Below are 10,137 nucleotides of genomic sequence, written 5' to 3'. Positions count from 1 at the left end.
AACAATATATTTTATTGATTTTTTACAGAGAGGAAGGGAGAGGGATAGAGAGTTAGAAACATCGATGAGAGAGAAACATCGATGAGAGAGAAACATCAATCAGCTGCCTCCTGCACACCTCCTACTGGGGATGTGCCCCCAACCAAGATACATGGCCTTGACCGGAATCGAACCTGGGACCTTTCAGTCTGCAGGTCGATGCTCCATCCACTGAGCCAAACCAGTCAGGGCGGAAACCAACCCATTTATTTTGTTTACTCTGCCAGTTACTAGTATTTTCCTGCCATTAACATTCTTTTCTTGGCCAATGGTCTAAGTACACAAGGGATGTTTCCATGCAAGCCTGATGAAAGGGGAGCTTCGGGTGGGTGTGTCGGCTGTGTCCTAGTCTAGCGGTGACCACCATTAGGGAAATTCTAAACAAGGCCAAAATCAACTCTTTAGCAGGTAACAAAGAATTGAGGATGGTTCATGATAGATGATAGTGTCAAGACATCTCCAAAGGGACTGTGCTCCTGTGACCCCGTAGAGCTCTGATTCTACTGGCATCCCCAGTTCCGGAGCCCATCTCCTCCCCTACATGGGCTTTGCCTTTGTCTCCTTCTACAGAGGTATGCCCAGGGGGGCTCTGTCCACGCCGTGACTCTCCCTCTACAGAGGAAGGCTGACTGCCCCTCTTCCTTAATGTCTTGAAAGGGCTCTGGGACCGAAGGCTCCCTGCTTTGCTTGAGAGTGAGCATCAGCTGGGGACAAAGTGTCAAGGTGAGGGGTACTCTGATGACTATCAGAATGGTCCACCTGTCCATGCAAGTGTCACCCTGATGGGGGTCTTCCCGCCTTCCTGGTCCCTCTTTGCTTGACTTCTGAGTGGAAGTCCCCCTCGAGCCCCGCTTGGTCCCTCCCACGGGCTGCAGTCCCCACCTCCCCTGCAGCAGATGCCAGGAGCTCTTTAAACTTGCTCTTGGTCTCTGGAATCCTGACTCTGAGGCTGGGCATTCCAACAGCAACTCCTTGGGTGCGGATCTGGGAAAGGCCACTGCAAATCTGTCTCAGCCCAGGCCCCAAGGACAGGCTCTGCTTCTGTGAGGTTTGCAAGGTGCCAAAACCATCTCCGGTGCTCAGGCTGGAGCAGCCAATGGAAGCCACGACCCAGACCCCTCCCACTCCCTCCTCAGTGGCATCCCAGCCTCCTGAGTCTCTCCTCCCTCTCTCCCGGCCTTTCTGACACAGAAGTGAGGACCCAGAGGCCTTGGGCTGCAGAACCCTCTCCACCTGTCCTGTGGTTCCCAGACGGAGCCTCATCCTCTCCAAAGATGGCCTGGAGACAGCTGCTCCTTGTTGCCTGTTTCTCGGCCACTGTGCTCCTGTGCAGTGAGTAAGGGGAGGCTGGGGGATGGACTGGTGTTAGGTGAGGCTGTCAGGTGGCTGGCCCAGAGAGAAAGGGGCGGGGTGCTTATCTATAAGATGGCTGTGCCGTGTGTGTGTGTGTGTGTGTGTGTGTGTGTGTGTGTGTGTGTGTAACACAACACAGCACAGAGAAAACAGTTTGCTTGGTGGTTTCTTGGGGCTGGTGTGTGTGTGACCCAGGACCCCCGACCGGGGCCCGGCAACCACACTGTCCTGGGAAGGACTGGCCTTGCCTGGCTGGGGTGAGGCTCCCTTCGGTGTGCTGCCCTCACTCTCTGCTCATGCCCACAGTGCTGCAGGAGGGGACCGGCGCATCAGTGGGCACCGGGCAGGGGGCCGGACAAGAGGCCCAGGAAGGTGAGTGCAGGGGCCACCCAGGGGTGCAGGGCGGGTGGGCCAGCCCCTGCGGTTGCCCTGGTGAGCCCGTGCGGGTTGTGACTGGCCTCCTTCGGGTTCCAGGTGTGGGACAGAAGATTTTCATGCAGGAATCGGATGCCTCGAATTTCCTCAAGAAGCGTGGCAAACGGTCCCCCAAATCCCGAGATGAGGTCAACGGTAAGGATGCTGACAACCTGCCTTCTGCTGGCCCCTCTGGTTCCTTCTCGCTCCTAGTCAGCTGGCCCATGGGCATCAAAGGGCCTGCAGCTCTTAGTTAGAAAGCCCATGTCTCCTGGATTGTAGGTCACATCTGTTTCGACTGACTGCTGTCAGGGTACAAAACAAAGAGATGATGAGATACATCCCGATTGCAGAAAGTTAGAAACATTCCAGGGAAAACCTACGTTCTAGCTGGGACAGAGACAATACCTCCGTGTGTGCTTGTTGGGGTACTGCAAAGTGAGCCCTTCTATGCAAGAGCAATAGCATTGCGAGCAGGGAGAGGGCACATGGCACTCCGAGCCAGGAGTGTGGGTTTGGTGACAGCTTTACTGCTAAGTGGCCTTGGCCACTTCCTCTCCCGGGGCCCAAGTTTCCTTATTCACAAGCCCCTGAAAGTGTGGTGTTCAGCCAGCAGTGTTTTCTTTAAGTTTTTGTTTCCAGTGCATTTGGGAGGCTTTGAGCTCAGAAGTATGTGTCCTTTCAGCCTGAAGTAGCTTCTGGTGGCCCCTGCCGAGAGGGACCCTCATTTCCATGACCCGTCAACCCTCAAAGGCATTTGCGTTTTCTGCCCTTGAACTAGATTCTTCCAAGGGCTGTGGGTGCTGACTGTCTCCCAGTCTGGGGCTGGATTCATTGCTTGTGTGTGTGTCTGAATAAACTCTTTGTGTCGCTCAGCAAGTTAACTTGCTCCGTAAAAATAACAGGAGTGTTTTCAAATGATGGAGAAGAAGAGAGTGGAAAATGCTGGGAGATAAAATTCCTTTTTAAGAAAAAAAAAACAAAAAAAAAACCCCAAAACACCTGGATAAATATTAACCAAACTGGGAAAATTTCCAGGCCTCATACAATTTGAGACTTAAAAGCTTGCAAATGTCAAGAATCACTGAAAAGACTGATGGAGACTGGGCAGTTCTTGATAGAAATCAGAGAAGCAACCTTCTGGCAGACTTCCAGTGGGGAGCAGGTGTGAATTTTAGGGCAAATAGTTTCCATCCTTGGAAGCTGAGCGGAACAATGAGGCACACGACAGAAGCCAGAGGTCCCTCACCTCAAACAGAAGCTCAGTGTGTTGGTCGTGGGGAGCCCAGGGCAGCCGGGAGAATACCTAGGGTGCACCTGAGTTCATGTCTTGTCCCTTGTCAATTTCAGTGGGTGGACAGGAGATCCGTGCCCAACTATGTCTCGGGTTGGGTAAAAGGCAAGTGATAAACTTGAATTTGGAACCAGGGGACAGGCATCTTACACCTCTAAGCTTCTGGGTAACGATGCAGGTCACTTTAGGGTGAAAGGAGGAACGAATCCGATAAAATGCATGCTTTTGAGAAGAGCTGTACACAATGCACAATGTAAGGCAAAGGTCCAATGTGGCACCTCCAAAAAAGCCATTTGGGAAGGCTGTTGCTTTTCTGGAGTACACAGGGTTGGCAAATGCTTCCTTAGGAATTGGCGTGGCTCATTAAGCACCTGCTTAGAGTCTAAACCCCTGCCTCCCACCCCACCCCCACCTCAACCCCACCCCCACCCCCGCTCCCACCCCCAGCAGCTTTCTGGCACCTGTAGCACCTCGGAGCTTGTGGGTTGTAAGATTTGTCATGCACAGTGTGTTCTGACCAGTAGTGGAGTGTGGGTGCCTGGAGCTCAGGCCCCAGTCCCAGCCCTGCCCTGACCAGCTGTGTGGCCTTGATTAAATCACTTCACCTCTCTGAGTGAATCGCCTCCTAAAAATGTGTGGATGTGGGGCAAGAGGTGAGGCATGGGGATGGACTGGAGTACCAATTCCTTCTGCCAAAGTAAAGATTCCCGCAACTATGTAGGTGAAGGCACAAGTGTGGGGAAAACGTGGGATTTATCGAAGGAATCTGCACTGAGACCAATTCAAATAACTTGATTTTTCATCTGAGTGAAGTTAAATAATATAAACCTAATATAAATAACTAGTCTTTAATTAATTTACTTATTCTTGTAAGTTCCTTACTTTCAAGAAGGGTTTGAGATGGTTTCTCCAGCACCCTTATACTGTGGGGTGGGGCAGGCAGCGATGGCTTTCCTGCTTCCATCATAACCCCACCTCCTCTTGCACATCCAAGCTGGTGGGGGCAACAGCACCTCAGCCTCCCCCTTTGATGTGAGGGGAACCACACCTCGCCTCCTGGGAGGGATGAGCGTTCTGAGGGAGCAGTTCCTCCTGCACCAGACACAGCCTCCTGCTGCCGTGGATGTTCCAGATGAAGCCCAGACAAAAGAAATGTCTTTTTTTAAAAAAAATATTTTTATTGATTTTAGAGAGGAAGGAAGAGGGAGAGAGAGAGATAGAAACATCAATGATGAGAGAGAATCATTGATTGGTTGCCTCCTGCACTCCCATCACTGGGGATAGAGCCTGCAACCCGGGCATGTGCCCTTGATCAGATTCAAACCTGGGACACTTCAGTCCTCAGGCTGACACTCTATCCACCGAGCCACACCAGCTAGGGCCAAAAGAAATGTCTTGAAACCAAGAGCACTTTAAATCATTTCCACATTTAATTTCCACAGCTCTCACACCAAAGAGGTCAATGTGCAGATTTGAGGGCAGAAATGGATGAACTTGGAATCTAATTTATTTTAGATCTAAAACGTAGAGGTTTTGTTTTTCGACTAAATTAGAGCAGGAGGGAAACAGCTGCACCTGCTAATGAGGTGGAATGTGGTCGTTCAGGTGGGATTCCCTTTGGGCTCAAGGTAGTGTTGGTGAACTTCATTGTTCAACTGCCAAGGAATGATCACCATCTTCATGTGTTCTCAGTGACAATTTTCAGTGTTTACTGGGTGTATTTCTTCCAACCATAGAAGTGTACTTCCAATTTTGTCATGTGGAACTTGAATTCCTCATAAAAAGGTTTACAGCCAACTTTACTGGAATGCATTGCCTTACAAAATAAGGGATGCCTGCGGTTAGCGTTTCCATCAGGAAATTTGACTGATCATCCATATCCTGTACTAGTTATCTATTGCTGTATAACAAACAACCCCCAACCTAGCAGCTTGAACAAATTACCTCAATTTTTAGCAGCTTAGGACATTTGTTGTTTCACATTTGCTAGGGTCAGAAATCTAGGTCTAATGAGCTGGTAGCCTCCAGCTCAGGTTTCTCAGGCTGCAGTTACCTCAAACCCTGACTGTGAGAAGATTCCTTTTCAAGCTCATTTGCCTGGCTGTTGGCAAGCCTGAGGTCCTTCCTATTGGTCAGGGACACCAGTGTCTCGCCATGAGTGGGCCTCTTCATAGACAGCTTACAGCATGGCAGCTGGCTTCTCCGAGTGGAGCAAAACCGAGAAAGAAGACAACCAGCCCAAGACGGAAGCCACAGTCTTGTTTGTAACCTATGTGGGAAGTCACATTCCACCTCTTCTACCATATTCTCTTCATTAGCAGCACATCACTAGACCAGCCCCACACAAGGGGAGGGAATTAGCACAGCTAGGGGCATGAGTATCAGGACCATCTTAGATTTCTATCAGCAGCCGTAATGCCTCTTAGTAGAGGGACAAAATCACTCTTACTTGCCTCTTTAACCCCAGTGCGTAGCATACATTCTGACCATGATAGGTGCTCTAAGATGTTGAATGGATTTGAAGGTATTAATTAAAGTGAAATGAACTTTAAGTTGGATGACTCCCTCTTATAATTCATTTCTTTTTTAAAAAATATTTTTTTATTGATTTCAGAGAGAAGAAGGGAGAGGGCGGGGGATAGAAACATCAATGATGAGAAAGAATCATTGATTGGCTGCCTTCTGCACATCTCCTACCGGGGATTGAGCCCACAACCCAGGCATGTGCCCTGATCAGGAATCCAACTGTTACCTTCTGGTTCATAGGTCGACACTCAACCATTGAGCCACACCGACTGGGCTATAATTCATTTCTGATCATTGAACTTCTAGTTTCTAAGTGGATACACCACTAATTTTATGATTGAAATTAAATTGCTTCATCTTTTGGGGTCTCAGTCTTCTCATTTGCACAAAGAGGCAGCTGGATGGGAAGACATCCTAGGTCCTTCAAGTTTGAAAGTCTATGCCAGGAGTACACCATTTCAGTGAAGCCCCCATCCTTAGCCCTCACAAACAAGCCTTCCAAACCCGATTACGTTTCTTAGGCAAAATAACGGGTGTTCCCCTAAATGCCCCTGTTCTTGGTGGCAATTCTCACCTCTTACCCTTCCACAGCGGAGAACAGGCAGAAACTGCGGGCTGACGAGCTACGAAGAGAATATCACGAGGAACAACGGAACGAGTTTGAGAACTTCGTGGAGGAGCAAAATGATGGTACGAGCTCTTTAGCCAGCGTCTCCAGGGAAGTGGGGCTTTGCAGGAAAACCACGAGTTGTCTCTACTTCTCCCTACATGTTAGAGGAGAAAGGGAGGAATCTTGAAGAGAAGGGAGAAAGTCATAAATGGACATAGAACCTGAGAAGGGACTGAAAAGGATAGTACCCCTCGGTCACCATGGGCTCAGGGACTGTGGGGCTGACTGCATTTTCTCCTGCTTGGGGATCACTGTGGTGGCCCGTGTTGTCTGTGTTGGTGAACTCAGTACTGGTAGAGTTGGATTGGGAGGATTTCAAACTCAGTTTTAAGTGTCTTAGACTCACATCAATGTAATGGCTTTAGGAACTACCCAACCTGGGAAACCAAGGCCTCCCTTTACTTAGTCACTATGATCAGCATCTGATCTGACGGGTGGAGGTAAACCAGGAAAACTCAGCAAGCACTGGTCACCGGTGCCCTGCCTCTACCCTTCCCCACTTCCAACACCAACATCCACAGGTGACATGAAGGCTCCAAACACGCATAACATTGGGCGTCGGCGTGCTTGCAGTATGTGGTTTGCTTGTGCCCTTACCTCGCTGCTCTAGTGTCGTCCCTGCTAAGCTGTCACCTTTGCCTCGCGTCTCACTAGGCAATCAGCACCTCTCATGTCTGCTCTCAACCCTTGGGCAGACAGGGCTCCTGCTTCCCCAAGGAAACGCCGATTTCATCACGGCCTCAGTGAGGCAGCTGGGAGTGGGTGTGGGTGAGGTTAAAGGGAGGCTCTATCTTTGAACCACACAGCCTTCCACCGGGTTGCATTTGACCTTGGATCTACTGAGTACCCTCGAGTAAAAATCCTTTGGTACATTTAATAGTGAGAGACCAGCTGGCCTGTGTGTGTGTGTGAGTGTGTGTGTGTGTGTGTGTGTGTGTGTGTGTGTGCGCGCGCGTGCTCCTTTCTTTGGTCTTTTGAGACTGCAATGATCCTGAGCAAAGCTCCGGGCGGCATGTGAGCTTAGACATAGGCCCGATTCAGGCCACCTTTGTCAGAGAAGGCCAGCAGTTTCTGTTCTGAAGTTGTCACCTCCTGGCTTGTTTGCACTGGTGCGTTTGAGAGGTACCACCCTCCTAGGGCACCTCGTAATGAAGAGGATAGGATCACCAGTTACCCGAGGGCTGCAGGCCAAGCCCCTTGTGCTGGGGCGGCACCTGGCTGAGCCTGCAGCAGGTGTCAGGCTCGGATCCTGGCAAACCAGACGTTTCTGGGAACAACTCAGGCGTCATAACTCAGAGGCAAACACTTCTGTTTACCTTGGTGGACAGCTTGGGGAGAGGCATTTTAAAAATGAGAATGTGGCCTCCAAAATTCCTTCAGCATTTTGCTTTTTCCCCCTCCTCATAGCATTAATAACAGCATTTTATTTTGTGGCTTTTTAAATGTTCCAAGTCCAAATCCCTGGCACCTGGGCAGAAAAACTCACTGTTTTCCTTTTCATGATGAAATCAGGATGAGAGGTCAGATGCCTTGGGGATGACGGGTCCTCCACCAAAGCCAGAGGAGACTAAGGTCAGGGACCTCAGGCCTTGCCACAGAGATGCAGACACTGCAGGGCAGGGCGCAGGCCTTCCGGGCGGCGGTGCAGCCGTGGTCATTGCTGAGCACTTGCTCCGTCAGGCAGCGGGCTGAACCGCTCAGTCCTCACCACCAGCCTGAGGTTTTGCAATCCACACTTTACAGTTTCAAACCTCATCCTGAGACAGGACACATGACTATCCAAGGGGCATTGCTGGTAAGGGGTCTGAACGAAGCCGGCAAACTCGTGTTGTTGTAAGTGAAGGATAATCAAATGTGTAAGGTCTGGAGATATTTGCTTCAAGGACTGCCGTGAGGGAGTGAGGAGGGCAAAGCAGAGGGGCCCGGAGAGGGTCTCCCCAGAGCGGCATGGGCTGGCCTGAGGGTACAAGTTCACTTTTCTCCCCTTCCCCTGCCTCTGCCTGGAGCACTGAGTCATGTGCAGTGGCCAGGCTGCTGGAAACCTGCACCCAGGCCTGCTCCCAGCTCTTCCCTGAGGCCCCCACACCCACAGCTCTCCCCCTCCTCCCCCAGGACCCTGGTTCCAGTTAGCTATCTTCATCTGACAAAGTCACCGGTTCTCAGAATAGTAGAGAGCAGTTGGATGTTCCTCCTCTCCCTGAGGTTCTTGCTTCATTAAAGCAAGTGCTGAGGCATTCCCTTGGGGAACCAGGAGGACTCCCGATTTCCTAGGGAGGAACTGTAGGCAGTGGTCTGGAGGGGGGTTTCTGGATAAGAGCAACCTTGAAAATCCACCCCAAAGGCCTATCAACCTACCCAGGCCTCCGGACCTGGTTTGGGGAAAGTGGGCGGGAAAGTTTAGCGCCTCACTCAGCTCTGCCTTGGCTCCTGGTTGCAACTCTACTCAAAACCACCAGCATCACAGGCAGCAATAACAGGTCTGCCTCCGAAGCTCTAGGACAGTGGTTCTCAACCTTCTGGCCCTTTAAATATAGTTCCTCATGTTGTGACCCAACCATAAAATTATTTTCGTTGCTACTTCATAACTGCAATGTTGCTACTGTTATGAATCGTAATGTAAATATCTGATATGCAGGATGGTCTTAGGTGACCCCTGTGAAAGGGTCGTTCGACCGCCAAAGGGGTCGTGACCCACAGGCTGAGAACCGCTGCTCTAGGACAAACAGTGCTGAGCTCCCACTTCTAAGGCATAGTGGCAGCACATGTGGGCTTCCACCTTCAAAGCCAAAGCCAGGCAGGCCCTGCCAGCTCTAACCTTTGATGTCTGTCACCAGTGCACACAGGTGTTGGTTCATGGCACCACGGGTGGGAGGTTTGGGTTGACAGCTCCAAGAGAGCTTGGTGGCTGCCTTCAGGTCAGAGTCCTCTCTATCCTAACATGATTTCATCTCTCCTCCCAGAACAAGAAGAGAGAAACCGGGAGGCTATTGAGCAGTGGCGCCAGTGGCACTATGATGGCCTGTACCCGTCATATCTCTATAACCGCCACCACATCTGACCTCATCCTGATGAATCTAGAAGATGGAGCTTGAAATGCACGTACTCACCCAGGTGTTCCGCCCCAGGTGTGGATCAACTCTCTCCCACAAAAAAGGCCCCTTCAAAGGGTCTCAATTTGGGGCCTGCTGTGGTAAACACAGAAGGCCTTTCATTCTGACAGATTAAAATGCCCTGGCTTTCGCTTCTTTGCAAATGAATTCTGAGGTGAGCGAATGCCTGTGGGGCTGCCTAGCACCAAATCTACTTGCCCCTTGCTTAGCCATTGTTCCCAAAGTAGGAGTCCCATTCCATAGAACAATGAATCACAGTAAAGAGAGATTACATGTTTGCTTACAGCTTACAAATAAAAATGCTGAGTCAACAATAAATTATCTTCTCTCTCTCTCTTTTTTTAATCCTCATGCTTAGAGAGAGGAAGGGAGAGAGAAACAATGGCGTGAGAGAGAAATATCAATTGGTTGTCTTCTGTACACGCCCAACCGAGGATTGAACCTGAGACCCAAGCACGTGCCCTGACCGGGAATTGAACCGGCAACCCTTCGGTGGATGACGCTCAGCCAACTGAGCCCTCTGGCCAGGCATGAATTATCTTCTCAAATCCCAAACTGAGGGGTGTTAACCTACCACCCCTGAGTGACAGTTACTCACACTGACTTGGGTGTTTGAAAGCTTGAACTCAGGAGTTCTATTCACTATTTCCTCAGCATGTCTCAGCAGTCACATGAAGAACAATGCAAAAACAATTGTTTTTGTAAAACCACTGTCTGAGCCCAGGTGCTTC

General features: G+C 50.3%; 1 protein-coding gene across 1 annotated transcript; it reads left to right on the top strand.

The window, feature by feature from the left end:
* Nucleotides 1-1,227: 1,227 nt before the first annotated feature.
* Nucleotides 1,228-9,652, top strand: UCMA (upper zone of growth plate and cartilage matrix associated). The gene is made up of 5 exons (XM_006085806.3): nucleotides 1,228-1,371; nucleotides 1,699-1,764; nucleotides 1,867-1,962; nucleotides 6,218-6,316; nucleotides 9,257-9,652. Exons 1-5 carry the CDS (start codon nucleotides 1,314-1,316, stop codon nucleotides 9,352-9,354), a joined length of 417 nt encoding a protein of 138 aa, XP_006085868.1. The 5' UTR covers nucleotides 1,228-1,313; the 3' UTR covers nucleotides 9,355-9,652.
* The last annotated feature ends 485 nt before the right edge of the window (nucleotides 9,653-10,137 follow it).

This window comes from Myotis lucifugus, unplaced genomic scaffold (genome assembly GCF_000147115.1).
Source record: "Myotis lucifugus unplaced genomic scaffold, Myoluc2.0 scaffold_22, whole genome shotgun sequence".
Classification (NCBI taxonomy): Eukaryota; Metazoa; Chordata; class Mammalia; order Chiroptera; family Vespertilionidae; genus Myotis; species Myotis lucifugus.
The sequence above is the reverse complement of the archived record's forward strand: the minus strand, read 5'-3'. Positions and strand labels throughout refer to the sequence as shown.